Below are 27,904 nucleotides of genomic sequence, written 5' to 3'. Positions count from 1 at the left end.
ATTGTCAGAGAAAATGGCCCGGCATCCTGGCCAAAGGGGCAGAAAACATGCAAGAGTTGAATAAGGATATTATGGAGCATCCAGGAATTGTTATTCACTTTTTACATAGCTTTTTTTATTTATTCACTTTTATTTATATTCACTTTTTTATATAGGGGAAACTGCTGCAGGGAGCAGCAGGACTTGCCCCTGGCCACCTGCAAGGCAGCAGCAAGCCAGAAAGAGAGAATCTGTATGGTCTGACCAGCCGCTAAGTATTATTTGCCATGCTCTGGACTGGCTGCATCCATTCGTGGTCCAAAATCAGAGCTTCATGGCAGGAGGGATGGCTTGAGGGGCAGCCAGGGGCTTACTGCTGCTCTAAGCACAGTGCTGTGGCTGCTCAGCCTGCCTCCTGTTCCCTTAGCCCAGCCGGTAGAAATCCCAGCTGCTGGCAGGAGGGAGCAGAAAGCCCCTTCCTTTGCGGTGGGGGAGAGCTGGCCTAAAAAGTCCTCATAAAGCACTAAAAAGTCCCCATAGCAGCTGGGGGGGGTGAAGGAGAAGGGCTGTCACCCGCACCCATAGCGGCATGAAGGGCTGGAGCCTGAGTTTGTTTCATTTCCAGAAGATGAGAGAAGATTGAGAGAGACGGCAGCAGAGAGAGAAACCCCGCTGAAAATCCCTGTGCTCTTGCTTTGACGGGGCCGAGCTGCAAATCATTTCCTTTCTGCAAGCTGCAGCGTGCCCCCAGCCAGCCACCGAGCTGGGGCTGTCCCTGCGCGGCTGCGTGACACCAGCGCGGATGTCCCAGCAGGGGAAGGGGAATTCAGACTCTGCTTCTTGCTGTACTAAAAGCAGTGACACGGTGGTGGCCCCAGCAGAGCACTGGGCCATGAGGCTGGCAGCGTTGGAGCCGCATCATGCTGAGCCACTGGGATAGCAGCTTGGGAGCACCAGGACACTGCAGCCCTCCAGGTCCCTGCGCACCCAGGACACGTTTCCTATCTGGTGGAGATGGCCAGGTATGGTGCCTCTCTGAGGTGCCCGGAGGGGCATTGTGGGTCCATTTAGGGAGCATTTTGGGGGGCTCTACAGGCAGGGACTGGTAAGGGGGACATGGTTTTGGTGACTGCATTATTGCCCCATACTGCTTGCCCCTGACCACAGGCTGGGAGGCAGCGGTGGTGCCAGGAGGGAGGGGAAGCCTTTGATTTGGGGAATGGCTTTTCTTGCCTGTGTCTCCTGAGCTGAACAGGGCTGCTGGCCAGGAAGGTGCCTTGCAAGGAGCCCCAGTGGTTGTGGGGTGCTGAGGTGCAAGTGCTGGACTCTGCTGCTCTGCCCACCAGCCCTTGTGGCACCCTATATAGCAAGCTGGGTCTGATCCTGCTGCACAGGAGGAGGAGGAGAAGCCCTCAGCCCTGCAGCTCCTCTGTCAGCCCAGCTCCTTCCCCACCATGGGAGGAACCTGCCCTGGGTGATGGCACATGTGCGCTGGGAAAGATGGGGCCATATTGCAGATGCTCAGGCCAGCGGGTGCCTCTGGGACCACGTGTGCAGGGTACACCCCAGCTGGCACCAAGTAGAAGGCATGAGAGGAACCCTGCCTGGCCCCAGGGCATGGGGGCAGCCCTTTCCCCAGAGCAAGAAGGCAACCTGGGCAAGACAACCAAGACAAGATGTGCTGCATGGAGATGGGAGCCCACCACATAACGGACATGCAGGAGACCCCAGTGCCACCTGACATTGGTGTTCGATGGGATCTCCAAGATGAAACATTGCCACAAGGCACCCACTTGCCTCCAGCCACCCCTCCCCATCAGCCATCCCTTCCCCAGAACCATATCTTCTCTTTCCAGGGGAAGCTGCTCTGCTCACTGCCAGCCTTGCCTAGAGCCGTGGTGGAGACCCAGCAGAGACATGGTGCCCTTGGCTGCTCAGTAGTCGGTGTAGGATCTGTCTGACGGTCTCACTAACAGCTACATCTGATTACTGGGTCACCAAAGGGTGACCATACTGCACCTGCAGGAGCTGCCTTCTGGTCTGCTGGGTACAGGGCAACTGGGGCTTTCTGGGAGCATGGTGGGGGCAGAGGGGAGCCCTGATCCTTCACGGTGCCATGAGGCTTTGGCTGCCCAGGAGGAGCTTTCCAGTCGCCAGAGAGTTAATAAACACTCGTGGAGTGCAGTCCCCTTCTCCGAGTGGTTATGAGAGCAAAAGCCCTTCGGAGCATCCTGTCTACAGGGTCACTTGAGCTCAAGGGCTGGTCACCTGAATTCTCTCCTCCTGCATCCCCATGGTCCTCATCCCTCCAGCTGCGCCTTGCTGGGCCCTTTGCACCTTAGACAGCCTAGTTCCGGGGCCCAAACTTGCTGTGGGCAGCAGCCCCCAGGGGATGACTGTGTGCAAGACAGCACGACTCGGTCACTGAGGAAGCGCTGCCCCTGTCTCCCTGCTTTCCTTTGGGTGCGCACACACTGCTCCAGCCAGTTCCCCTAATCAGAGCAGCACAGGAAACACGTGCGATGCTGCCGCAGCTCCCGACATGTCCCTGCCGGCCTGAGAGGGGGTAGCGGCTGTTGTCGGCAACCAGGATATGCAGCCACCGAGGCTGAATGCTGCCGCTGCTTTCCAGAACGCTGTTCCCCCACCGCGCTCCAGCTCCCATTCATGCACTGGTTTCCCTTAACCCGTTAACAGGAGGGTCAAGCCCGCTCATCCTTTGCTTATAGTATCTCCAGGAGAATCTCTCTGTTTTTTTGCCTGTTGTGTCTCAGGTTTTCGGGCTTTGCTACTCCCTGAGCAGCTGCGTCCCCAAGTGGGAAGTAGGTGTGTTTTGTTCTGCAGGAGTTCAAGTGAGGAATGGCTCAGACATGGCAGGGACCATTGTTTCAGGGGAGAAAATCGGATGTGTTATTGCCCGGCAGCATGCCACGGCTGCCCGCACCAGTGCGGGGCACACCAGGGCAGAGCTGGGTGTGCGCGGTGGACCCACCTCCAACGTGCCTGAGCCCCCAGCCCCACCACACACCCGCCCTGCTCCTCTGTATGAGCCACCATGGGAAAACAAGACCCATGTCAGGGGGAGCAAATCACCGTGGAAGCCTTTAAGACGCCTTTCGAGCCCCCTTTTCCCCTCCTCTAGGTACCACATGCCCCTCATGCGGCACCAGCCCCCTTAGGAGACCCCACCGCAGCGCCACGCACGGCCCCGGGGACACCCGTGTGCAGACGGTGCCATTGCGGTAGCAGAGGGGACGATCCCGTAGAGGGGGGAATCAAATCGGCGACCACCGGCGATCCCCCGGTACCGGGCTCCCCCCATCGGTACCGTCAGCGCCGCCTCCGCTACGTCACCGCGGCCTCCACCCCCCGCCAAATGACGCGCTTACGCCGCCGTGTGGGATCACGTGGCCGCGGCGGCCCGGTGGCGGCGGAATGGCGGCGCGGGGCGGAGGTGGGATGGGAATGGGAATGGCAATGGCGGCGGGTCCTCCCGTTCCTCTCCCCGTGGCTGCGGGGTCCCCGGCTTCGTCCCCTCCTGCCCCGCCCTGGAGAGCGCGGCCCGTGCCCTGCGCGCCGCCGTTTCCATTGGCTACGCGCGGCGGCCGGCAGCGGGGCCTGGCTCTGCAGCGCCTTCCTCACGGGAGTGCCCTGCGGGAGCACCGGGGAGGGACGGGATCCGAGGGGGTCTGAGGCCCCCGGTGGAGGGCGTGGGGCTTGGGGGGGGGGGGGTCCCAGAGGGATGCCGGACCCTGCGGGCTGTGGGGCTGGGTGTGGGTCCCGTGTCCCTGGGGAGCTGGCCGGGGGCAGCCGCGCAGCGGTCCCGGCGCTGAGCCTCCCCCTCTGCCTGCAGGTGCGGAGGACTCGTTCAATGTCCTGGACCTGGCGGAGTACACCAAGAACCGGCCCTGGTGGCGCAAGGTCTTTGCCCCCAGCTCAGGGTCAAGCGCTGAGAAATACAACGTGGCCACGCAGCTGCTGATCGGAGGGGTGACGGGATGGTAAGAGGTGCTGGGGGTTGCTGTTGCTGCTTGTAGCAGGCAGGATGCTGGGCTTTTGGGAACTTGTTGGCAGCCGCAGGAGGGCATCTGGCAGCCTTTCAGAGAAGACAGGTGTCCAGCATGCTCAGCCCACTGTGCCCTGGAATGGTCTTAAAAGCTGTCTCTAACATGGAGCTGAAGAACTGAGGCTGTCTCCTAGGGAGGAAAGTGGCATCAGGCTTTAATTTTTGAGGTGAGATGAGTCTCTAACTTCATAAAGTGGTGGTGTTAAACTTACGACAAGCAAATATGAGCCTCTTGGAACAAGGGTACCTTCTTCCCTGGAGATGGATGTGCTTCAAGACATCTGCACTAAAACCTCCTGTGGAGGTGGCTTATTGTGTCTGTGGGCATGGTTCATGGGGTTTGTGTCACTTGTAGCAAGTGCTGGTGACTTGTGGCTCTGTTTGCAACTTCATTCCCGCAGCAGCATTGGTTGAGTTGAAAACTTGGTGGAATCCCACTGCTTTGCTTCTTGCCGTGCCTCTCTTCACCTGGCATGGGGTGAATTGAAAAGTGTAGGACAGATCTCTCTCCTGTATCTTCAATAAATGTATGTGTTCAGAAATGGGTGAGAGGAGGTTGCTGTGTTGTTTTGCAGTGTTGTTGAGGAAACTGTGGTCAAAGTCAAGTCTGCTTTCAGTGATTCAATACAATAGCCCTTTGCTGAGCAATGGGGTGCCGCTTGCTTGAGTTCTGGTGGCTGCAGAGATGTCTTTCCTGTTAAGAATGTGTAACCTTTGAGACCAGTACAGCTTTAGACCACTGCTGTCTGCTTGCTTCAGCAGTTTCCTCTTCTGAGAAATGAAAAGCAGGTAGTTGTTTGGGCAACAAAGCAGCTTGCCTTGTGGTCTGCTCCCCATGCTCTGTCGTGGAGCAGCAGCAGATGTGCTGCCTAATTTCCCTTCAGAGATGATACTGGTTAAAAAACAGAGAAAAAGCTAAAATCTCTTGCTGCCTTTGGTGATATCGTGTGTTTCCAATGACTCTTTTGGGAGTTGACATTGAAGAGGCAAGAATCAAGACTGCAAAAGGCTGAAATGTGATAGTGAGCAGCAAAAAGCTGTAAAGCTGAGCGCACATCCTTTCTCTCTGCTTGCACGTGCATTTCTTGTGCCGTTCATCAGCTGTCTCCGAGTCCTGGGTAACTGCTGCCCAAGGCAGCCCTGCCTGCGGGAAGCGTGCTGGGGAGGGTGTGTTTGGCATCTCATTCTCCTGACTGGAACGTGGTTGATTTGTAGGTGTACTGGATTCATCTTCCAGAAAGTTGGAAAGCTGGCAGCGACAGCAGTGGGAGGTGGCTTTTTCCTGCTTCAGGTGTGTATGAACAGCGAGCCAGGCTTTCTGAGAACTCTGCTGGTGGGGACAAAGGGCTGTCTAGTGATCATTACCTGCTGGGACGTGCGGGTCCAGTTCCCTGCTCTGCCAGGAGCTCTGTGTGACCGTGGATGTCAAGGGCGAGTGTTCCCTGGGGTAGATGCAGCAGCAAAGCAGGAGCAGTATGAGTAAACCTGAGCATTGCCAAAAGGTGCTGTTTGCTCTAGGGGCTGCTGACAAAGGCCGGGCCAAAGGCACGTGGGGCTCTTAGTGCAGGGGCACCTGAGTGAAGCGGGGGGCAGGCAAACCACGCTCCTGCTGTACTTGTCCTATGCCTGTGGAGATGGTGTCCCTGGAGAAACAGCCCTAGATGTTAAGAGGGATTTGTCCATGACCATGATATGCTTCCTGTCGACCCGGCTACTTGAGTCACGCCAGCAGAGATGGGGCTCTCTGCGAAGCATTGGGGAAGAGAAACAGAGATCTCTGTCCTCAGTCATTTCTCCAGGTTTCCAAGAGCCCTTGGCGCTGGGGGGAGCTGCTCCATGTGGACATGTAGCTTGTACATGCTGCAGGAGCAGAGCAGCTCTCAGGCCTTGCTCAACAACCTTACTTGTTTGCTTCTCAGGCACTGTCTCATGTTATGACTTGTTCTCCCCGCTCTTCTGGCTCTGCTTGTTCTGTTGGAAGCCAAAAGCTTGCTCTGAGCATGGAGAGTTTCACTGCTGAATCATCCTGCCCAAATAAAATAGTTAGAGAGGAGCAGGCTATTAATAGCTGTGTCCACCCACAGAAGCAGGAGAGCTGCGGAGAGTCCCGACAGTATCCTTGGCAGCTGTGAAAGGGAGGTGATGCCAATATTACATTAGAGAATAGAGGCTGAAACAGGCTTAACTGCAACATGTGTCCTGCTGTTAGGGGATTACTGTGGGGACAGATGTTGCAGGACAGTCAATACAGCTGCAGGGGTGGTTCTTTGTCAAGTTTTTAAGCTAGCATGCTCATCCTCTCAGCCCTCTGGAGCAGTGTGTGGTAGGTGGCAGTGGGCAGGGAAGGTGGGTGGGCAAGGGGGGGTCTTTTTAGCCATGGTCACACAGGGCTTTACTCCAGGAACTTTCTTTCCACCCATCGAAACTCTAGATCGCAAACCACACAGGATACATCAAAGTGGACTGGAAGCTGGTAGAACGGGACATGAACAAAGCCAAGCAGCAGCTGAAATTTCACAGCAGTGGTAATAAAATGTCTCCAGAAGTGAAAAGCAGAGTGGATGAGGTGAGACAACTCTCCCAGGGCGTGTGCAGATGCTTAGCTGAAGGGACATCAGAAATCAGGACTGACTCCTGGGCCTGTATGGATCTTCTGTTGTGCAACTACAAGGGAGGAATGCTTGCATGGCAGCAAAACTGGAGAGGTGGCAAAGGCTGCAGATGTTGTCTGCCTAAACTAGTAAAGCCTAGAAGTCTAGAAGGCCAATTGCATCCTGGCTTGTGTCAGCAATAGTGTGGCCAGCAGGGCCAGGGAAGTGATTGTCCACCTGTATTCAGCACTGATGAGGCTGCACCTCGAATCCTGTGTCGCTTCTGGGCCCCTCACGACAAGAGAGACACTGAGGTGCTGGAGTGGGGCCAGAGAAGGGCACCGGAGCTGGTGCAGGGCCTGGAGCACAAGTGTGATGAGGAACGGCTGAGGGACCTGGGGGGGTTTAGTCTGGAGAAGAGAAGGCTCAGGGGAGAGCTTATTGCTCTCTGCAGCTACCTGAAAGGAGGATGGAGAGAGGTGGGGTTGGTCTCTGCTCCCAAGTAACAAGCGATAGGACAAGAGGAGATGGCCTCAAGCTGCACCAGGGGAGGTTTAGATTGGGCATTAGGAAAAATTTCTTCACCAGAAGGGTTATGAAGCACTGGAACAGGCTGCCCAGGGAAGTGACGGAGTCACCATCCCTGGAGGCATTTAAAAGATGTGTAGATGTGGCACTTGGGGACATGGTTTAGTGGTGGACTTGGCAGTGTAAGGTTTATGATTGGACCCGATGATCTTAAAGGTCTTTTCTGACCTAAACAATTCTATGATTCTGTTCTGTGATTCTATCTCTGCATATTTGAGACAGCCAGGGTGGCATCTAGGCATGACAGCAGCTTACTGTGTGTTGCTTCAAATTCCTTGGGGTTGAGACAAAACGTGCTGGGGTTGTGGGGAGAAGTGTCTCTTCAGCCCGACAAGATAAGCTAAGCAGATCTGGCAGCAGAGTGGCCCAGTATACCCCGGGCTCTGCTGTACCCTGCTCTGGCACAGAGTTAGCAGCCCCTTGTGTCAGACTGACCGCTGGTTGGGAGAGAGCCCTGGAGCATGTAGGCCTGGACTGCAGCTCGTGCAGGATGTGAGCTGCACTGGGACTGGGTCAGTTCAGAAGCTGCACGTGCAGTGGTTAGATTAGGGAGGGGAGGTCCTAAGTGGAATCCTCTCCCTGACCCAAGCAGTGGCCTCGCACTTGGAGAACAGCCCAAGGGATTTCATCTTTTGGGGAGGGTGGGTGACCTGCTGTTGTTGAACACTGTTGGCTCTTCTCTCCCGTGCTTAGGTGATCATATTTCTGAAGAAGAACGTTATCCTGACCGGAGGGTTTGCTGGAGGATTCCTGCTCGGAATGGCATCCTAGAAACTGCGTTTGACTCTCCACGCCCAGCCTTCCCTGCCCTCCTCTACTGCTGTTTTCTCTCACTTAGAAGTCAAAGGATATTGCAGACATGCTCAGTCCGTTCTGCTCACAGGTTCCAGCCTTTTTTCTTACAACGCTGCTTCTGATTTCCAACGTTTTCCTCTGGGCTATGAAGGTGCTGGGATTTGTCTGAAAGCTTATGACTCCTGGTGTATCATTGTGATCCTTTTCCCCACTAAATATGCCCAGGCCCAAATTTTCTGATGAGTTGCAGCCTCTTAAACATGTAATGGCAGAGAAACCTCTTAAATGAGCTTCTTCCCAGGTGCACAGGGCTGTTACGTGTACATTTGCCTGCCAGTATATGTGTACAACACCTCCCAGCTCTTCACTGCTCTTTAGCTTGCACTTTTTCTGCCCCAGTACCTGGGAAGCCTGTGCTTCCCTCTGCACAGAGATGGTGTGTGCAATCCAAACTGCGCTTGGCTGTCCTGGGGTCAATGCTGGAGTGTTGGGACAGGCTGGGCTGTGTTCATAAGGAGCAAGTTCATGCTACATGTGGTGCTGGGGGTTCTCCTGCCCTCCCCCTGCCATTGCACTGCACGTAGATGGTCGTTTGGCTGCTTCTATGTGTTATTTATACCCCTTACTGGAACTGCAGCACTGGCACTGCTGATGGAAACAGCACCACGGGTGGCTCTCCAGGCCCTTTCCTCATCATGTGTTCTGAAAGTCACCAAGCTTCCTGTTCTGCTAGAGTGTGCTTCTAGAGTGTTAGAGCAAGTGCTTCTCACTTGCTAACTGACAGCTTAGCCTTTGAAATGTGCTGAGGTGCTCTCTTGTGGAGGGCAGGCTTCCAGTGTGCTTGACCTGGCCGTGTCAGGTTAGCAGTGTGTGCTTCAGCTGTGTGACTTCCTGTAAATCACCTTGGGCCTCACACTGATGTTTCTAGGTCTGCTATGACCTTCTCTTGGTTGCTGGTGATGCTCTTAGAGCTGTAACCGTGTGGGCCAGGATCATAGGCAGGAAATGCATGTCTCTTTAGGGTATGTTGTATTGGTCCAGGGTCCCTCTTGCCAGCTCTGCTGGAGCGGTGGCAGGGGAAAATGGGAGTGCAGTCCTTCACCTGCCTCTGTAGAGCACAGACTCCTTCTCCCCAGGCTCTGCAAGTAACTGCCATGACAAAACTGTTGGGAAAACCAGGTTGTGCTCTTGGGGGAGCGGCTCATTTCCATACTTTCTGCTTTGGTTATGTTCTTCCTTCTTTGCGTTTACCATCTCTACAAAAAAAGCTGCTTGCTTCACTCCATCAGCTGCAGCCCTTCTCCAGATGCAGAGGTCTGCTGATTTTGGACTGTCTGTCCTAGTGCAGCTGTGTGCACAGCAGAACTCTAACCTACAAGAGAAAATGACTAAAAATTACAGAAAATCCGTTAGATATGTCCTGCATTGGCTGTGATGGGCTGGCATTGCCACTTGGCAGAGCGTGGGGGCTTGGGTGACAGCATGGGATATCCTCCAAGCAGGTACATGTAGGAGTTCTTGCCAAGGATTTCTTCTTTTGTGTGTGAAAGTCATCCATCCTTCAGTAGGAAACATGCCAGAGAACAATGATGTGCATGGGTAATGGGGACGCTACACCCCATCTCCAGCACTGTGTAATGCCTGTCTGATCACCCACTGCTGCTCTCAGTATGGCCAGAAATGGGGATCTTTCCCCAAGAGCTGCTGGAATGGTGGGTTCTTGCATCAGACGTGTTGGGACTTGCAGTTAATGTTGACTGAAGTGTCAGTGTAGCAACACATTGACATAGCCGAGGTTTTCTCACCTTCTGGATCTGAAAAAGACTGCAGGTAATCAGGAAACAGATGTTGGTCTCTTGGTCCTGTCCTGCTGTGCATGGCCAAGGAGAATGAAGGAGCAGCTGTGCTCATGTCCTTTTAGTGATGGGCTTCCTAAAAGCCACCCTGGACTGCAGGAGTGGTGTGATGCAGCAAAGAGGTCTTCAGGAAATTGGTGTTTGGGAGGGGAGTGACACGTGGTGGTGGTGGTTTTGGTTTGGTGTTTTGTTTCTAGGAACCCTGCAGAATAGATGCATGAATAGATACACTTCTGTTGCAGGGTGTCTCTTGTTCCTGTAGGAAAACAGCATTGCTGCCCCTCCTCCTGGTGTGCTGCGTAACACAACTTCTTCTGAGGTGCACTAATCTCCACGAAGCTTTCTGCAACGACAAAGCTCAGAGTAAATCATTAACAGACTGTACCGATGTTTTTCAGGCTCAAATAAGTCACTATTTCTGCCCAGCCCCAGGGAAGGGTGTGTTGGGTTTGCTCCACACGGTCCCAACTTGCTGCTATGGAGAGAAATTGCCCAGAGAGGGAGCTAAAACGCCTCTATTGCTGCTGGAAGGGGAAACAAATGCCAAAATTATGTTGAGTTTGACGCGAATGCAGGCAGGGAATGAACAAGGACATTGGGATCTGGTAAATCTTTCTGCTGTGCTGGTGTGGGGCTTGTGGCTGGCACCGTTGGATGCCGGGGGCCCACACTGGAAGCTTTGATGCTGAATCAACCTCCGTAGGGATGCATTTTCATTGCTGCAGGTGTCAAGACGAGGTGTTCCCACCCCTCCCCACCCCTGCTCCTTTTGGTCTTGTTTCAACAACTTCTGGCATCTGTTAGAGTGTGAGAAGGTTTAAAACACACTAGGCTTTTAAAGTGTTTTTATATATTGTATGTAAATGCTTGTTGAAGTGATATTTTATTAAACAGTTTTGCTCTAATAGCTTCTATGTGTGAAGTCTGTTGACTTCTCGGGAACCAGAGTGGTTTTGTCTTACCCTGCGTCTTGCATTTGACTGACAGAAGCAGTTCCAGCCAGTCTAGTAGCATGGGCCCAGGTGTGTACCCCCGTGGCCAAGAAGACCAACAGCATCCTGGCTTGTATCAGCCCTAGCATGGCAGCAGGGCCAGGGCAGTGATCATCCCCTGTGCTGGGCACTGGTGAGTGTAAAGACACGTACAAAGATGTGTAGACGTGGCAGTTAGTGACATGGTTTAATGGTAGACTCGGTTGGACTCGGTGATTAAAGGTCTTTTCCAACCTAAGTGAGGCCACCAGCCTTCCCTCTTCTCTGGAGGTAACCATGGACTGCCTTAATAAACCCCTCTCCTTGATGATCTTGGTACCAATCACCCCTGTTCCAAATAGGTGGGATGCTTCTGGGGCAGGAGGTGATTCTGCTGCCAGCCTGGCTTCTGAGCCTCTCTGCTGAGCGAGTTTGCACCACCTGGGTAGGGCTGGGCCTGGAGACAAGGCTTTTCAATAGGCACAACAGAAGCCTAAATACTTTTTATCATCTATTGGTGACTTTCTTTCCACTGCTCCTGCTCAGGTAAGACAAAATGAGCAACTCATCAAGTGTTTGAGGTGCTTCACACATTGTAATCACCTTCCCCTGCTTTTCAAGAATATTAAACCCCATATTTTGTCTTAAGAGTTTGTTTTTTGGGGGGAGGCAGTGGGAGGAGAAGGCTAGCCCTGAATTATTCTGGTCTTGAGCCCGGGTTAGGAAAATACCAAGCAGCTTCTATTTAAACATGATGATATGACACACAGCTCTGCACTGTGAATGGCAGCCAAGCCGCCTGGCTTGCAGCTACGTTGTATTCTCAATAAACAACCAAACTGAGACTACAATTTGTTCCAGTCATTTATTTTGTATCATGGTATTTCAGAGCAGTGAATACAGATGGTTGGCTCTTCTAGGCTTCAATACACTCAACTATTGTGCCTAGACTACAGTGGTCTGTTTACTGAAGCTGTATTTCATAAGTTGTACTTGATCACAGCACAAAAGTCCTTTACGGCTAGATCTAATGACAGAGTTAGGAGCCTAGTGGGTTCTAAGTCTGGTATTTAGGTGCCTAAGCCCTGTAATGGACATGGCACCCACTGAAGTGCCTGGACTCCTGTTACAGGGGTCAGAGAGACTTAAGCAGCTCTGAAGGGTGATGCAGGAACCTGTCTACCGAGCTCTTCCTACAGGTCACAGGAAATTCTGCTGCACAGGTGAGAGCTTCTGAAAAGCCATCTCTCCCTGGGGTCCAGACACAGCCGGCTTGGGAGTGAGTCTGTAAAAGTGTTGAAAGCAAGTGCCTACAACTGCTTGTTGAGTAAGCAGCGCCTAAATCAGTTCTTGGATCTAGCCCAGGGCTTTGTGATAGGCCTCTGGGTACCAGCGGGTTGAACTATGCTGGGTTTGTAACATATTGCTTAAAGGTTTTCAACTATAAATTTATAAATTTTATATCAACAGTCAGATCTTTCAAATGAATATTGCTTTTTTTAAAAAAAACCCTATTCCTGTAGCAATCCCTGAAATAATGTTCCTGTAACATCTTTGTCATGCAAATAGCAGCGTGTAGGCAATTCAAATAGAAAGTAATCAAAAGTCTGTCCAGTGGGAAAGTGAGGCACTTAGGCAAAGTGACGGTAGTCACTCGTGATCTATGCAAGACCTAGGAACAATCCCCAGACCTGATTCCCTTTCTTGAGCTTGAACCACTGGACAGGCAAATGTCTGGAACTACTGCACGACGGCAGCAATACCTTTGCTGTGTCAAGATGGGCTTGTTTCATGTGTCATGCTTAAACTCACTCACTTGTCTGAGCTCATTTCCTGTACCTCTCACTCCAGAAGCTAGAATAACTTGGTTCCAGTTCTCCGTTTTGAGAGCAAGGATGGATTAGAGTAAGGTAAGCATTCTAAAAACATCAAGTTGACTTTTCACAGACACAGGTGCAATGCAAAGACAATGCAGATGATGTTTTGGTACAGAAAATACAGTCTGTTAAGGAGGCCATCTGTTGGTACTGCGTTATACTTTTTGGTGTGCCGGGTGGTGTGTCCTTGGAGCAATCTGGCTTTCCTGAAAGTCTAAAGAAGGCTTGAAAAAACCACACACGAGCTCTGCAGGTGAGTCCCTGCTCCGGCACCTGCTGGAGCTGCATTGTGTTACTGAGGTGATGGGGGAATTCCTTCTGACGTCACCTTTAACTTCTCTCTCTCCCTTTCTTCTTTCTCAAACCCTGAACAACAGATGGATCTGCCCTTGGGGTACTGGGCGCAGCACTTCCGCATTTCTCGGATCACAGCTTCACACTTAGACTCCACATAGTTGTTCGCTGGAAAATAAGAAGGAGACACTAAGTCTGCAGAGGGGAACAGGTTTTGTCCCTGGAGGGCACAAATCTAGCTCAGCCCTTCAGCTGCTGGGCAGCATGTTTCTCTGAAAAGCAAGAGCTGCTTAAAAGCATTTAATCGTTTTCCCTGCTCTATGCAAACCTCTCTGCTTTGCTCTCTGTGCAACTCGGACAACTCCACAGCATGATAATACATGAGTAACAGCAGCACTGCAAAATGAGAAGTGGTGCACACACACTGTGCATGTAGCACAGTCAAAAGAGCTTCTTTGCTAACGCTTAACCATTCGGATCAAATCTGTATACACAAACCTACGCAGGTGAAACACCTGGAATAACTTCCAGAATGTTATAAAAAGGACACTGTCACAGATGGGACCAAAACAGGGTCAAACAATAGCTTTTAAGTGCAGTTACCATGGGGAGAGAAGGCAGCCTTTCATGGGAGAATGCTCCAAACAATAAAAACAGTAAAAGGCAGTATCTAAACAGATGTCAGGGACACACAGAGCGGTTTGTTTGAGCCTTTGCTTTGAGCTGAACACAGCTTCAAAAAAACCAATCCTGCGGACGACAGACATCTACCAATAACTGTTGCTTTTCCCTACTTTTCCCAGATGCTCTCCCTCCTATGCTCCACTCCAGCTATGTTTTAGCTAACCTGCTTGCAGCCTGCAAATAAAATAAAGGCCGAAATCAGTTGCCATGGAACTGGCCTGGCTGATTTTAGCTGTGGCATCATTCACCTCCTGCCTCGTCATCCCTGGGCTAACACCCTGAGTTACTCTCACATGAAGCTCAGAGCACGCTGGCCAAGGCCTCCACCAGGTGAGTTAGGGAGAACTCTTTCCCATATGGCTGAGCTGCCTTGGCACAGAGGAATGTTTTTTCCTATTCATTCTATAAGGCAAATCCTTTTCCAAGAAGCAGTATTGTCCTCTGCAAGTAACAAGTCTGCTCTTCCCAACTTAGGCTCAAACCCCACATTATCACATAATGTCCCTCACCCCTACAAATATTTAGCTAAGATAATAAAAAGCAGCTGTTAGAGGTCTTCAGAGGGAGACCAGCTCATACGCTGAGGCCAGATCACACATACCAAACCCATTCCTCACAGACATCTGTTTGACCTGCTCTCAAAACACCCCTGCATCTAGAAGCTCTGCAGTCTTCTCATACAATCCACCCACCATCCTCACTACCCACTCTGTGAAACAGCTCATTATAATGTCTAGCTCTCCCCACCTACAGCTGAGTCCCAAGACTACACATGGGATCTCACTACCAGCATGGATAACACTCTGCAATAAGCACAATATTACTGTTACAAACACGCTGTTAGGTACTAATGGTGTCTCCTTATTTACAGTCAAACCCAAGGGAATTTATTAAAACCAGAAATCACCATTTGCATCTAGCTGATGCTAATGTGCTTGCTTGCTTCTCAAGGTGAAAGGAGAACAGGATTAAGTCAAAAGAATTAAGTTCCACCAAAAAGACAAAATTACGCTTGGTACCTTGCAAGCATTTCTGTATTTCACAGGCTTGTTTCTGGCAGGGATCCTTCTGGGGCATGTTCAGAGAACTAAAATGATAGGAAAATGTTACTGTAGAAACAACATGCTTTTCAGGGGGCAGGGGAGCAAGACACAGTCTTAAAGCCAAGACTTTAAAGAGCTCCCAATTTCCCTCTCTGTCACACACAGTGCAGATAACACCTATTGCTGCTTGCAGATGCCTACCAACATACACAAGAATTCTCTGTGTCTGGCTAAAGGATGATAATGTGGACAATGAATACAGGAAGTTTTATGTTGCTAGGCTTGAAGGCCTTTTGCTGGCCAAAATGTGTCCTTTCCCACTCGGATGCACAAAGATTCCAGCAAAGATTAACACGGCTGACTTAACACTTCCGTGCCTGTGGACCTTATACTATACCATGTATTGTGTAAAAGCCCTCTCTGTGAGCTCTACACAGCCAAGGACTTGGTGTTAAGCCATATAACTTGGTGTTAGTCATATATATATAGGCATTTTAAAAAACAACAAAACAAAACAACTTAGTTGTGTATGTCCCATAAAGACAAGGAGGGCTTTTTCTGATGTTGTTCCAGGAGAAAGCCTCTTGGAAATCCCTCCCTCCCCAAAAACCCCAAACAACACCACAGACGGGAGGACAGCTCCATCCTGTTCAAACCCCCAGAAAGCAGGGTTCGGAAAGTTGGGCTTTCTGCAGCTGTGACACCTTTAACTCTTACTTTTGGTTAAGACATCAAAGGACAAGCAGAAACCTGGCGGTATTACTAGTAGTTGGATGGGAGACCTCTACAGGAAAGCACCGCTGTTGCTGGAAGCGGTCACAGGACTTCAGCTCCCTCTGGGTCACAGTGAAGCTCCTGCCCCTGCCCAGCACTAGGGAGGTGCTGCCTTTCCAATTCCTGACCATTCACCAGCCCACAGCACTTTCCAATATTGCTAGGGCATTATTTCCAGCATCCTGGCCAAACTCCACTTAGGGCAATTACATTCTGCCTACCTAGAACTCCCCCTGATGTTTCACTTGGACACAATACTCCTCTTCACTGCCTGTCCTAAACTCTTGTGTGATGCTGCTGTGTGTTGTTAAACTGCTTCCACCTCAGAGGTGGCTGCATTTCAGTGGTGAGAGAATCATTTATTGTACAAAATATACAACGACATCTTCCTAGAGCCACTGCTCCTGAAAGACAAAAATTCATATTAAAGAATGACTGGGAATAAACAAGAGCACAGTACAAAGCAGGGATAACGTCTACACATACCAGATTAATCACCAGGCACGAGTTTAAGCAGCAGTTCTTCAACACCACCAAGCTGTAAGCGACAAGGAAAAGTTCAATACGTCTACAGTTACTGTGGCTGAGCTAACGGACTTCAACAAAATAACAGTCCTTTGCCGTCCCTCAAGGATCTCAAACGACTTCACAAACAGGCATGACTATGGCCTATTGTTGCCACCATCCTTACCATGAGATGGTGCTCTATCTCCCAAACGCGAGAGTTACTATCCCTGTACTGCTCACCCTGGGACAGCTGCCACATATGAGGCAGCCGGGATGGGGGGAGCTGGCTGGGTCGCAGCGCCTCACCCAGGGGAACCTGAACTCTTTGGATCCGAGCCCTCAGCATACCTTCCTCCTGGGGGAAAGTAACAAAAAGAGCAGGCAGTTACTGGCAATGCAGTAGAGGCACCTGCAATAGCAAAGCTACAACCACTGGGAAGCTCAAAGGACACTTGCCTCTTCCGCAGCCACAAGCCACGTTTTGCGGTGCTCATCGCAGTAAACACCTACTCGTCGCACCCACAGTCGGACAGGAGGAGTGCCAGCATGCCCTCCCGCTGCCATGCCCTCCGTCACGTCAGGATGCTCCCGTTAGGTGGACGGCATCAACCCGCAGGATGCACACATGGTCTCTTTAGCTCGGAATACATTCACACGGAGAAAGCTCTCAGACCTGAAAGGCACCTCTGGGTGGCGTCTGACTTATGGTATGAGATGCTATGAGCTGAAATGTCCCTAAGCGTCAGCTTGGGAAACTAAGGTGGTGCCTAAGGGAACAGAAACGGCATGACAAGTCGTACTCTGGGACGTGCGTGCTCGATGGTGTTTGTAAGGCATTCTGGGGCAAAAGGTGCTATTGGTAGAGAGTTAAACCCTGTGAATATTGGCTTTGCTTATTCCACTAACAGTCATGTTAACAGTCTTTGTGTAAAACAGAGAGGGGGGGGAAAGGAAAAAAGAAAAAAAGTGATTTACACAGGAGTTCCGTGGCTTAATGATGGTCTAAATCCCAAAAGCAAAACTTGTGACAAGAGGTGGAATTAGCTTAACAAGAACGAAGATCACTCTGGAGACAAAGCATGAAACTCCGTATGCACGACTCTCATGTTTGGAACTTGCAGAGCTGTCATTGTGAATGGTCCTTCGTCTCATCTCTCAAGATGATGGCAGCATTGTTCATTCAGACACAAGCTTCTCGTGAACAGCTCTCGGGACTCTGCGTAGTTCAGCTTTTGGATGGTTACAGAGAGCCACCAGTACCAGCAGGGGCAAAGGAATTTTGGACATTGAGGTGGTTCTTCCTACCGGAATTTTTGTTTAACAGCAAGTTTATCTGTATACCGGTTAGATCAAGCTGAGCCATTAGCAAATGAAGGTCAGGGGAAATGGTTCTCTCTTTGAACCCTAGAAGAGGTAATCAAAATGGTACAGACAGTCTTCATTCTTTATCTAGGTTTAAAGTAGAACAGAATTAAGCTGTAATACATATAACATCCTCCTGCTACGAAGCAGATGCAATATTCCTATCCCAGTGAAACACAGTGGTCTTCTGCAAACTTGTAAAGTTATAAGGCACATTTCAGACAGGAGCAAGAAAATCTGGGTACAAAATAAAGTAGGGAAAGTCAGGGAGAGAAAAAGAACAATGTTATACATTGGGCTACATATATAACAGGAAACACACTTCCACGCTGCCTTCTACATCTTACACCAGAGTTTCTCTACCTTTTGGAATGAAAGGATCACTCAGCCTTTTGGAAAACAAAACACCAACCACAGATCAGCCCGAACAGCACTGTCACCGCATTTGAATCTCTATGAAAGGAAACTTTGAATGTTCTTTTATTATCTTTCTCCCGTTCTGTTTTATTTCCTTGTTTGATGTGTGGGAATATGTACGTGCATTATGGAAAGCAGCACTGTTCTAACGACCATCCTGTGATGGGGCACAGCCATTCCAAGCAATGGCCCAGCAGCTGGATGCCTAGCATTTAGAGGAATGTGACAGCAAACTGAAAAGCCTTGCAAGGCCTTCAGGAATAACCTACGAGGGTTAAAGGGACATTTCTGTAAGTCCTTTTCGTTCTGCTTTACCCTAAGCCACTTTACAAATTTAAGCCCAAGCTTGGAAATGACTTTGCCCAACAGTGAAATGCAGCAATCGCTGCTCATTTTCAGTCAGCTGAATGTAATCACCCAGGTTGGAATTCGGCCAGGATACTCTCCTACTCTGCAGTCAACTGCCAAAAACTCCATCATGACCAAAAACGCTGAAGAACTTGCTTTTATTCCATTCAAAGCCAGAATTCCTACAGCTCATGGTCCCAGAGCCAGAAGACTCACGACTGACTTCAGTACTGGAAAAATATTACTCAGTAAGCGAACACTATTTCCTACAGCAAATAAACTCTCCTGGAAGGTCTCCTGTCCAAATACTAACCCGGTTCAGCGTTGCTGAACTACAGGTAGGAGGGCTGAAGCACAACATGCAGATTTGTGTTTATTGTGTATGAACGTGGTAGTAAGGATAGATACAGGACAGACAGAACGAGGTCTAACGCAGGGACACTGCAGAATGGGCAGTAGTTAACGTGTTTTCACCCTTTGCCCAGCTGATCTGTCCCAAACTTCACCTGAACTCCGTAGCTCTGAGTTCAGTTGCCAAAAGTTCAAAGGCTCAGCCTAGCCTTCCTTTTCCACAGTCTCTAAGACTGTTAGGAAGGTGCCCAGTTTGTGCCATACATAAAATCCTGAGGTCAGACAAACCTGTCAATTGGGTTTGAAGTGAGACAGCTCTGTCTGCAGTACTCAGCCGTACAAAACAAACAGGAGATTTTAAACAGCATGCGCTTAGACACTTGCACTTGAAACTTCAAGCAGGCAAAGACATAAACAGTTCTTATTTTCGCAGATTTTATCATCAAGCAATAAAAAAAGCCTGAAGGAAAACCTGGGTGAAAGGAGGAGTAAGCTTACTTCTATTTAAAACAAGTTGTAAAACCTGTCTCTTATATTGCTTGCTTCATAATCTATTTTTAAAAACACCATATCCAACAAAACCCCAAGCAGATTAACTTTGCAGGATTGCAGCGTCATCCTTTGACACAGAAAAGTGCATCAACATAATTGCAGAAGTCTGAGCTGTTTAAGATATTGAATTGGGAAGATTTAAAGCCAAATCCCCATGGACAAGGACAAGACTTGCAGGTATGCTGTCCATCTCAGCGTCAGGCCTTACAAGTTTAATGCTGTTCTGGGACCTGGGTGGGTTTTCAAGCCATGCAATATATGAATAAGTGTGAAAATGGCCAGGAGGAGGACTGCAGCTTGTGGTGAAGACAATTTATTTACTTTGAAATCGGGTACATTAAAATACTTTAGGAAAACAGTGAAATAAATTGCTCCGGTGGCCGCTCGGACCATCCCCAGAGCTGGAGGTCAGCACGCTGAACATGATGCACCCTTCATTACCTTCTGTTTTAAAAGGGGGACTGGGTCAGATTGTTAGAAGAGTTCAGCTGCCGTTTAGGCACCCAGGGAAAGAAGCGATGCTGAGCCCCTGTGCATCAAGCACAGTGCTGTGCTCACAAAGCTTCTGGACCAAGGCTGCCAAGCCTGGCCTTGTGGTGGAGTGTGCAGCTGCCCGTACACCTCTGTTGGTGCAGCCTTGAGGGAGCTAAAAGGGAGCTGAGCTTCCCTGACAAACGCAGCCCGTGTCTTGCGGCAAGCAAGGTGAGGGATCAGATGAGCTGTCTGCTGGTGTAAGGGCACGTTGACTCACTCTAAAGCTTCTTCTCGGGGGTTTGGACTCTACTCTGCCTGGAGCACTCGCCCCGAGCAAGCAGCCCTGCAGCTCCACTCTCCGCTCTGCCCAACCTACTGAGGGGTAGCAGATGCTCACCGACCAGCCAGGGCTGTCCAGCAGCGCGGGGAGGGAAGCTCTGTGCTGGGATCTAAAGAAACAGGGAGACAAAAAGAGATGGACACAGCGTGGGGGGAGCCCCGGAGAAGGGAGGACAGGGCGAGCAGAAGGGGTGCGGGAGCTGGGCCTTGCTGACGGGCCGGCCGATGGGGAGCGGGGGAAGGCAGGGTGGGGAGCGGTGCGGGACCGGCGCGGCCGTGGCGGGGAGGAGGCGGGGAGGGCCGGGGAGGTCCGGCCGCCGCGGCGGGAAGAGTGCGCAGCACGTCTCCATAGCAACCGCCTCCCACCCGGGCCGGGCCTATGGGGCTCAGCGGCCGCCCCACGGCATGAGACGGCGCCGGGCGGAGCGGGAGCCGCCGGGCCGGGCCCCGCGGGCCGCCCGCCCGTGACCTACCTGCAGCCCCGCGCCAGGTGACAGCCAGCGCCGTGTGCACCGAGCAAAGCCTTCCCCCGCCCTCCCCCTCTGACCCGCAGCCTCCCCGCGGCTGCTCGCAGGCCCCAAGAGCCGCCGCGCAGCACAGCCCCGCCCCGCCCCGCGCCGCGCCGCGCCGGCCCCCCTCCGCCCGCTCCGCACCGCCCCGCACCGCCCCGTCTCGGTCCGCCCCGCCGCGGGCAGCGGCTGCAGCGCGGAACCCGGCGGCTCCCGCTCGCGTGGGCGACACGGCGCTTCCGCCGCGCGGCACCGCTCGCCTCGCCGGAAGCCAGCGGGCGCTTTTAGCAGCGCTGATTGGCCGCAAGGGTCGGCGAGACCCACTGGGATTGGTCCCCGCTGCAAAGGGAGGGCGGGGGAAGCCGGGCTTGGCCCCGCCTACTTCCGGAGGTGGGAGAGGAAGGCGGGCGGGCGGCGGCAAGATGGCGGTGCAGGCTGTGTACTTGGAGGCTGACGCGTTCCTGGTGTGCCTGAACCATGCGCTGAGCACCGAGAAGGAGGAGGTCATGGGGCTCTGCATCGGCGAGGTACCGGCGGCGCGGCGGGAGCGCCCGGGGCACAGCGGGACAAGGGGCGGCTCGGGGGCGGGTGGCAGCGGGCTGAGGGCTCGTCCCCGCGGCGGGAGCCTTGCACAGGCCGGGGGCGGGGAGGGGTCTTCGGCTTCCGCTCTCCTGTTGATAAAGCCAAAACGTAGAGACAGGCGAGCCTCGCCTTTGCGTGCCCGGCTGCGCGCCGGTGTGTGCCTGTTCTCTCCTGGCGGCCGGGAATCGGCCTGTTCCCTGCGGGTGGTTGTGTCTATGGAAGAGGAATGATCTGTTTTCCCTCCTGTGCCGCCAGGTTGATACCAGCCGCATCGTTCACATCCACTCTGTGATCATCCTGCGCCGCTCGGATAAGAGGAAGGACCGTGTGGAGATTTCACCAGAGCAGCTTTCAGCTGCCTCTACTGAAGCGGAGATATCCTTTTGCAGAGACAGCAGCAGGCTGGGCAGTGGCTTACATCGTTTTACGTGCTGTGACTTGTTCTCGTTGGCTTCGCATTAATTGCTTCTTTCCTCCTGCAGCTGTTCAGTTTGGAGAGTTGTGCTGGCAGTTGCCAGTATCTGGAGTCTTTGTTGGTTCCGGTGTTTGCAGTGTAGTTGTGTTATAACTGGTTTTTATAATATCTGTATTTGGTCACAGGTAAAACTGAAGTATGTTTTCAGCAGGAGACTTAGTAGATAATGAAGGGTTGACAAGTCTCTGTTTCCAAGCATGGTGCATTGAAGAGCCTTGTCTCTGCATCCATTCAAGGATGCTGTTTTGGACAGGTTGCTGCTATGTTACTTACTGCCACGTGCCAACCAAATCCAGTTTGCTTCTGCAGCAGTGGCATCCTGCCAGTGCTGGGAAAGAAGCTTCCATCAGCTTCCTGCTGCGTGTCTTGTCACCCCTCTGTAAAGGCATCTGGAATTCTCTTGGCTGATGAGAAGCTCTTTTAGAACTCTGCTGGTTTTCCTTGTGCAAAAAACTTCTTCCATTTGCTCTACTGGTTTCAAAAGCACCTTGACTCACACACAGGTTGGCTGAAATGACAGGACGTCCCATGAGAGTTGTGGGCTGGTATCACTCTCATCCTCACATTACTGTCTGGCCATCACATGTTGGTGAGAGCAGTCTTGTTCTAGGTTCTGTATGAAAACTCACAGCAATAGCGAATAGTATTGCTCAGTTTACTCCTTTTTTGTCAGCTCTTCACATCCTAACTATCAAAGTTTGGTTTCTCATACATCCTCTAGTAGGACCAGATTGTCAGGGTGGGCTTCAGGAACCTCTGCCAGTACAGCCCCACTCCTGTCTGTGTCCTCCAGGCAGGAGACTCAGGCACAGATCAGCTATATGGGTGCTACTGGTTTTCCAGACCTAGGGTGTGGGGAATAGCAAAAAAGGCTGTGGGAGTCACAGCCCTGCTGTGATGATTTGGGACATCTGTGAAATGCATGAGTATCTTATACTTGCTGGACATTATGGCTCTAGTGTGAGCTGTGGCACCAGGCTGATGCTAATTTCTTGTTCTGTAACTCATCCTGTATTTTTAAGATTTAATTACATTTTAAATTAGATCAATTTTTGGTTTTTTAGTCACCTGGAGTGAGGACTTTAGTAAAATAAAGCTTGTGACATTTGTAACCAAATTGCAGGTCACCTTTCAGACTCTGGCAAATCTTTTTCCACTCCTTCAGGTGAGCAGTGCAGATTTCATTCTCTTATTTCTTTGTCTGCAGATGTCCGCACACAAGCGATGTATCAGATGATGGACCAAGGTTTCGTAGGGCTTATCTTTTCCTGCTTCATCGAGGACAAAAACACAAAGGTAGGCAACTTAAAAATGACAGTAAACCCTCCAGGTACTCATGAGAAAGATCAGCCCCAGGGTAGAGCTGAAACCCTTGCATGCAGCCTGCAAGAAGGGCAGAGCTCTGCTTGCAGCACAGGTAGAGCGTGGCTCAAATGGTGATGTTTGGATCATAATCCCAAGGACAGAAGAGAGAGTTATTAGAGAGTTATTAATTACTCTCTGCTGATCCACAGCCTGGCTCTCCAGCCAGCAAAGCTGGGCTGGCACCAGGGTTTTGGGACTGCCTCACATGGCTGCAGTGCGTGTGTGTCCTGGAATGTGTGAATGCCCTTCAGCTGTTCTGTCCAGCAGATGCAGCTTAGTGCAGCTCTGTGCCTCTGGCCTCCGTAGGAGATGCTGCTGTAGTGTGAGATAAGCTCACAGTGGTGTGTCTTGTCACAGTTTTCCAGGGAGCTGCTATTTAAGATTTTCTTCATAATTAATGGGTCTGTCAGTAAACAGTTTCAGCACAGCAATCAAAGTGAAAAGCATGTCCCTTTGCAACCTGTTAAAATGCTATTTGAAAGCATTTTCTGCTTCCTAAAGGATTGTGTGGTTTTAGATGATTTCTTTTGCTCTTGGAATCTGACTTTCTGCCATCTCTCTTAGACAGGCAGGATTCTCTACACCTGTTTCCAGTCCATTCAGGCCCAGAAGAGCTCAGAGTGAGTACAGCAGAAGAATATTATGTCCAGCATCAGGTTGTATTTCATCTTGTCTCTCCTTTCTGGCTTGTCTCAAATGGCTCCTAGGCCTATCATGAGGAGCAAATGCTGTATAGAGACGCCTGAATGAGGCCTCCTTACTTCTGCTACTGCAGGCTGAAGAGAATTTAAAAATTAGACCTGATTAATTTAGCCTAGATCATTTAGTAGTTTAAGATTTGTGTAGGACACTGTAGTCTGGGTACGAATTTGTGCTGTAATCCGTTGTGTAGATCCACCTTTTTACTTTCAACTCTAGAGGTCGCAGCTTCAAGCTTGTGCGGTGGTGAGTCCCTGCCACCCTCACACATGCTGTGCATCAGCCTGTCAGTACTGGCTATCTACTTGCTTCAGCATTTTATCGTGACAGTTTAAGACAAGTGTGTAGCTATAAAATGCTTCCATTTGCCTATCAACTCAGGCAAAGTAAACATGCAGCAGTGCCATGCACTGGACAGACCGTTGCAGGTTTGTAGAAGAAGAACTTTGAAGTTAATTGTGTCTGATGCCCTTTTAGATATGAAAGGATCGAAATTCCTATTCACGTTGTCCCCCATGAAACCATTGGGAAAGTGTGTCTGGAATCAGCTGTAGAGCTGCCCAAGATCCTTTGCCAAGAAGAGCAAGATGCCTACAGAAGAATTCACAGGTAATGACACTGGGGCTGCACCCCTCTCCAAAACTCTTTGCTAACACATACAACTCTTGCTGTACTTCAAAGCACTATAACCTTAGTAGGGGTGTAGAAAATAAGAAGTATTAGCAGCTCATGTGCCTTTATAGGAGAACTGGTTGAATACCTTCACATTAAGGAGTTCAAGTTCTCTCAACTTTGCACACAAGAGCTAAGTGTAACTGCTCCTTTGCTGCAACAAAAGAGGTAGAGCATGTGTGAGCTACTGGTGGCACTTCAGTGACGTCTCTGTGTGTGACAGGAGTTAGTGTTTAACCAGGGTGAGACCTGAGAAGAAGTCTGAGAAATTAGATTAAATATCGGCTTCTTTTTTTCTGCCTCTGGTGCTCAGCAGTGATGTTTCTGTGCTGCGGGCTCTTTTGTTATCCTTGTGAATGTACTTCCACAAGTGAAGGGGTTTAGATGTACCTGCAGTGGCAGTGACTTGTAGGTAGCTGGTTCTATAGCCTGGGTTTGCCTAATAGACAATCTACTGCTCTCTTGTCACTAACCTCATTCTCTTCATTCTCTCAGCCTCACCCATCTAGACTCCGTAACCAAGATTCATAATGGCTCAGGTAAGGATTCCTTTTTTGCATGCAAGAATCCAGGATGCTGCTTCCAGAGTCAAAACAGCAGAGTCTTGAGCAGGGGTTGGTTTGGCTCTAGCTTTGGGGGACAGTAGACCAGAGCTGTGTAACAGTCCCTCCCCCTTTGCCATAAAAGGCACTTGAAAAACTATAAAAGCACAAACTTTTGTCTTTTTCTTTGCCATACTGTTTATTTGCAATCACAAACACTGTGTAACACAGAGAATTCCCTGAGATTGTTGGCTTGTTACAGAAAGTCTAATGGAGGAACAGAATTGTAACAAAACACTTTACAGGAAAACATCAAGGGCTGTAGAATAACCTAATCCTGGGCTTTATGAAAGCTGTTGTGTCCTGTGACCTTTATACAGTTGGTTAAAATTACAATAGACTTTTGATTTGTGTGGGGAGTTTTGGGTGGGCTGCTTTGGGTTTTTGGTGGTTTTAGGTTTTTTTTCTGTTAGAAGAGCAAGGGGCTTTTGGGTTTGGTGAGTCTAAAAGTAGCATCTGGCTGTTCTGTATGTAGGATTGCATCTCCTGGCATTCCTGTGTGTTACATGCATATGACATCTCTGCTTTTGCCAGTGAGATAAGGTGAATCCTAATTCCCACTTCTGTTCCAAGATAAATACCCCATTGTCCATTTTCACCTGTTCAATAACTGAGACATTCTTTGCTTCTGGATTTAGAAATTAATTAGCAGCAATGATGATGTATGTGCAGATTTCCAGATCTCTGTCTAAAGGTCAGATTGAAATAGCGGGTTTCTCTGTTCAGACTGCCGATTCTGACTTGCCTGGGGGGATGTCTGGTTGCCTTGGCCAGGATGTTGGAGGGTTTCCTTGGCTGTCTCTAATGCTCTTGGCTTTGGGGTTGTTGTAGCCTTTTGCGTTTGCATTGGCAATGATATATTCTTGCTCTTTCCAGTGTTCACAAAGAACCTCTGCAGCCAGATGTCAGCCATCAGTGGGCCTCTCCTTCAGTGGCTGGAGGACAGACTAGAGCAGAACAAACAGCGGGTGCAGGAGCTGCAGCAGGAGAAGGAGCAGCTCCTGGAGGAACTCGCTGCCTTAGAATGAAAGAGGAAACGCAGACCCTTCAGAAAAGAGACATGAGAGAAACTCTGCAAGACCTACTCCTGGCTGAAGGGTGGCCTGACATTGCCTTACAGTGAAGATGCTAGCAATGCCTCCTGCCCCAGGCAGCAAAGAGCACTTCTGCAGGATAAGGGCTTATCTGCCCCACCTTGACTGATGGCAAGCAGTGGTATCTCTCCAGGTGATGCATGATGCAGTGCAGTCACAGCTCAGTGGTGGGGTTGGGCAGCACCTGAAGAGACTTCAGTTCTGGAGGGCACACATCTAGGGAGCATGCTGTTTCTCCCTCCCCTGTATTTTGACAGAAGTCTTATTGCTTTACATGTATTCCGGGAGCCTAGAACAAGAGGGTTAGACAGGAACAGTGTGTCCCTGCAGGCATATCTGATGCTGCCAACTTCTGCCTTCTTTTAGTAGCTTCAGTTGACTGTGATCTAGTAACAGATTACTGGTTATCCACCCAGGCAGGTAGGAGGTGGGAGGGAAGCTTGGGAAGAAACCTGGAAGAACTTTGACAGTAGTTATCTGTGTTCAGCATACTTGAAACCAAATAAAGAATTCCAAAGCCAGAGCTTTTTGGAGTAGAAATGTAGTGGATGCTACAAAGGGCCAGTGCCTGCATTTTTTTGGACACAGTTTGTATTCTCTTACTTCATGTAATGCTGTTGATCCTCAGCACTGAGGTTCTCTCTGCAAAATGGACTGTTTCTGCTGGCTCAGTGGGAGGAGTGTGGTTCCTTCCAGAGGGAAAGAAGAGAACTGATAGCTGTGCAAGCCTGTCATTCTTACACACTAAACTTAATTGCAGAAATGTTATTAGATTGAAGTGGAACAAAGTACCTGTTGCTGAAGTAAGCCTTCAGGTGTTCTTGCTGTTGCATTTCAGAGTATCCCCCATCACATACACAGTCATCTGCATTCTGTTACTTGGGGTCTGTCTCATGTGAATGAAGGAGCCAACAGCACAGTTAAAACTTCTGCTTCAGGTCCTTGGTTCTAATTTAATCCCTGCTCAAGTAGATGGAAATGAGCTGGCTGCATGAGTGCGGTGGAGGTTGTGGCATTGCTGACAACTCATGAGCTTGACTGTTGTGTTGGGAGAATGAAACATGGGAGAAAGAGGCATTCCCTTTCCAGGGAATAGCCAGTATGGATTAGCAACTGCAAATTGCTGTCAGACCTGGAAGCCCCTCGGCCAGCTTGATTTTGTGAGACTTCAAGTTTCAATATTTCTACATTGATACTGGCAAACCCTCAAACAGTAGAAATTCTTCCAAGTAAAATGCTCACTACTTTTTATCAAAAGTGCTGTGAATAGTATTTTTCTTTAATTAGTTTTTAACTGTCTTTCTCAGTTTTCTCACTTTTACCCGTATGGTTCTTGCCCCCATCCTGCTGGGCTGAGGGGGTGAGCAACTGGCTGCATGGGACTTCGCTACCAACCAGGGTTAACCCACCACAAGCGTGGAAGCCGCTGTACAGCTGCCCATCTCTGCAGTGGCTTATTGGCAGAAATGCTGTATTTCAACTTCTGACTGCAACCCAGGATCTTTTATGTCAAGTTTCAGGATTACAATCTAATTTACAATGCTGCTTTGACATGAATTCAAAGCAAGGATGTAGTGGTGTAACTATGCAGCGTTGAATGCCAGTAACTGATCCACCAGAGCAGTTGTGCTGCATCTTTGTGATACGCATTTCTTTCTCACATCACCAGTTTTGGTAAAGTAAACTAATAGAGAATTCCAGAATTTGTGTACTTAAATAGGCAGTAATCAAGATGAATGTGGCTGAATTCTATTTATTTGGCTTATATCTTCTTATGTCTTGAATGCATACTTTCACTCTAGACCACTAGAGCAGGTTGCTCCAAGCCCCTGTGTCCAACCTGGCCTTGAATACTGCCAGGGATGGGGCAGCCACAGCTTCTCTGGGCACCCTGTGCCAGCGCCTCAGCACCCTCACAGGGAAAAACTTCTTCCTAATACCTAAATCTTTCCCTCTTTCAGCTTAAATCCACCTGCCTTGTCCTGTCCATACAGGCCCTTGTCAGAAGCTCCTCTCAAGGTTTCCTGTAGCCCCTTTA

The 27,904-nt window shown here is 50.2% G+C and overlaps 4 protein-coding genes and 1 long non-coding RNA gene across 20 annotated transcripts; 3 read left to right on the top strand and 2 right to left on the bottom strand.

Annotated features, from left to right (window-relative positions):
• The first annotated feature begins 676 nt into the window (after positions 1–676).
• LOC115612679 lies at positions 677–2,163 on the top strand. The gene is made up of 2 exons (XR_003993111.1): positions 677–1,001; positions 1,836–2,163. It is a non-coding gene; the product is annotated as an uncharacterized LOC115612679 (long non-coding RNA).
• A 1,171-nt stretch (positions 2,164–3,334) lies between these two features.
• Positions 3,335–10,782, top strand: FUNDC2 (FUN14 domain containing 2). Its single transcript, XM_030497263.1, has 5 exons — positions 3,335–3,433; positions 3,833–3,980; positions 5,261–5,336; positions 6,477–6,611; positions 7,918–10,782. Exons 1-5 carry the CDS (start codon positions 3,415–3,417, stop codon positions 7,993–7,995), a joined length of 456 nt encoding a protein of 151 aa, XP_030353123.1. The 5' UTR covers positions 3,335–3,414; the 3' UTR covers positions 7,996–10,782.
• A 915-nt stretch (positions 10,783–11,697) lies between these two features.
• On the bottom strand, positions 11,698–20,458 carry CMC4 (C-X9-C motif containing 4). 2 transcript variants are annotated; one of them, XR_004389969.1, is made up of 4 exons: positions 16,005–16,569; positions 15,740–15,922; positions 14,721–14,788; positions 11,698–13,185 (listed from the first exon to the last, which is right to left on the bottom strand). XR_004389969.1 is itself a non-coding variant. In XM_030497266.1 (4 exons), the coding sequence occupies exons 3-4, from the start codon at positions 14,776–14,778 to the stop codon at positions 13,016–13,018; spliced, it is 228 nt and encodes a 75-aa protein (XP_030353126.1). In that variant the 5' UTR covers positions 14,779–14,788; positions 19,927–19,978; positions 20,342–20,458; the 3' UTR covers positions 11,698–13,015. The 2 variants fall into 2 exon arrangements, 1 of the variants encoding a protein (XP_030353126.1); XM_030497266.1 differs by lacking the exons at positions 15,740–15,922; positions 16,005–16,569 and adding exons at positions 19,927–19,978; positions 20,342–20,458.
• MTCP1 (mature T cell proliferation 1) lies at positions 11,698–20,598 on the bottom strand. Of its 14 annotated transcripts, none has more exons than XR_004389967.1 (8): positions 20,532–20,598; positions 19,927–19,978; positions 16,482–17,429; positions 16,210–16,380; positions 16,005–16,056; positions 15,740–15,922; positions 14,721–14,788; positions 11,698–13,185 (listed from the first exon to the last, which is right to left on the bottom strand). XR_004389967.1 is itself a non-coding variant. In XM_030497265.2 (4 exons), exons 1-3 carry the CDS (start codon positions 16,587–16,589, stop codon positions 16,009–16,011), a joined length of 327 nt encoding a protein of 108 aa, XP_030353125.1. In that variant the 5' UTR covers positions 16,590–19,813; the 3' UTR covers positions 14,762–14,788; positions 16,005–16,008. The 14 variants fall into 14 exon arrangements, 2 of the variants coding, with proteins under 2 accessions (XP_030353125.1, XP_030353124.1); XR_004389960.1 differs by lacking the exon at positions 20,532–20,598 and adding an exon at positions 20,342–20,417 and having other exon boundaries at positions 16,482–17,624; XR_004389964.1 differs by lacking the exon at positions 20,532–20,598 and adding an exon at positions 20,342–20,417 and having other exon boundaries at positions 16,482–17,474.
• A 182-nt stretch (positions 20,599–20,780) lies between these two features.
• Positions 20,781–26,785, top strand: BRCC3 (BRCA1/BRCA2-containing complex subunit 3). 2 transcript variants are annotated; one of them, XM_030497262.2, is made up of 8 exons: positions 20,781–20,904; positions 21,215–21,334; positions 21,936–22,023; positions 22,642–22,730; positions 23,364–23,419; positions 23,976–24,107; positions 24,666–24,709; positions 25,649–26,331. In XM_030497262.2, the coding sequence occupies exons 1-8, from the start codon at positions 20,800–20,802 to the stop codon at positions 25,798–25,800; spliced, it is 786 nt and encodes a 261-aa protein (XP_030353122.1). In that variant the 5' UTR covers positions 20,781–20,799; the 3' UTR covers positions 25,801–26,331. The 2 variants fall into 2 exon arrangements, with proteins under 2 accessions (XP_030353122.1, XP_030353121.1); XM_030497261.2 differs by lacking the exon at positions 24,666–24,709 and having other exon boundaries at positions 25,649–26,785.
• Positions 26,786–27,904: the final 1,119 nt, after the last annotated feature.

The sequence above is a fragment of the Strigops habroptila genome, chromosome 9 (genome assembly GCF_004027225.2).
Source record: "Strigops habroptila isolate Jane chromosome 9, bStrHab1.2.pri, whole genome shotgun sequence".
Classification (NCBI taxonomy): Eukaryota; Metazoa; Chordata; class Aves; order Psittaciformes; family Psittacidae; genus Strigops; species Strigops habroptila.
The sequence above is the reverse complement of the archived record's forward strand: the minus strand, read 5'-3'. Positions and strand labels throughout refer to the sequence as shown.

Excerpts from the sequence above, each read along its gene's own strand:
- FUNDC2 (XM_030497263.1), top strand. Across the intron at positions 5,337-6,476 it reads GTGGCTTTTTCCTGCTTCAG|ATCGCAAACCACACAGGATA; the intron begins GTGTGTATGAAC and ends TCGAAACTCTAG. Across the intron at positions 6,612-7,917 it reads TGAAAAGCAGAGTGGATGAG|GTGATCATATTTCTGAAGAA; the intron begins GTGAGACAACTC and ends TCCCGTGCTTAG.
- CMC4 (XM_030497266.1), bottom strand. The coding sequence starts at position 14,778 with ATGCCCCAGAAGGATCCCTGCCAGAAACAAGCCTGTGAAATACAGAAA. Across the intron at positions 13,186-14,720 it reads AATACAGAAATGCTTGCAAG|CGAACAACTATGTGGAGTCT; the intron begins GTACCAAGCGTA and ends CTTATTTTCCAG.
- MTCP1 (XM_030497265.2), bottom strand. The coding sequence starts at position 16,589 with ATGGCAGCGGGAGGGCATGCTGGCACTCCTCCTGTCCGACTGTGGGTG. Across the intron at positions 16,381-16,481 it reads GGCTTGTGGCTGCGGAAGAG|GAGGAAGGTATGCTGAGGGC; the intron begins GCAAGTGTCCTT and ends ACTTTCCCCCAG. Across the intron at positions 16,057-16,209 it reads AGATAGAGCACCATCTCATG|CTTGGTGGTGTTGAAGAACT; the intron begins GTAAGGATGGTG and ends TGTCGCTTACAG.
- BRCC3 (XM_030497261.2), top strand. The coding sequence starts at position 20,800 with ATGGCGGTGCAGGCTGTGTACTTGGAGGCTGACGCGTTCCTGGTGTGC. Across the intron at positions 21,335-21,935 it reads CTGCCTCTACTGAAGCGGAG|AGGTTGGCTGAAATGACAGG; the intron begins ATATCCTTTTGC and ends TGACTCACACAC. Across the intron at positions 22,731-23,363 it reads TCGAGGACAAAAACACAAAG|ACAGGCAGGATTCTCTACAC; the intron begins GTAGGCAACTTA and ends CATCTCTCTTAG.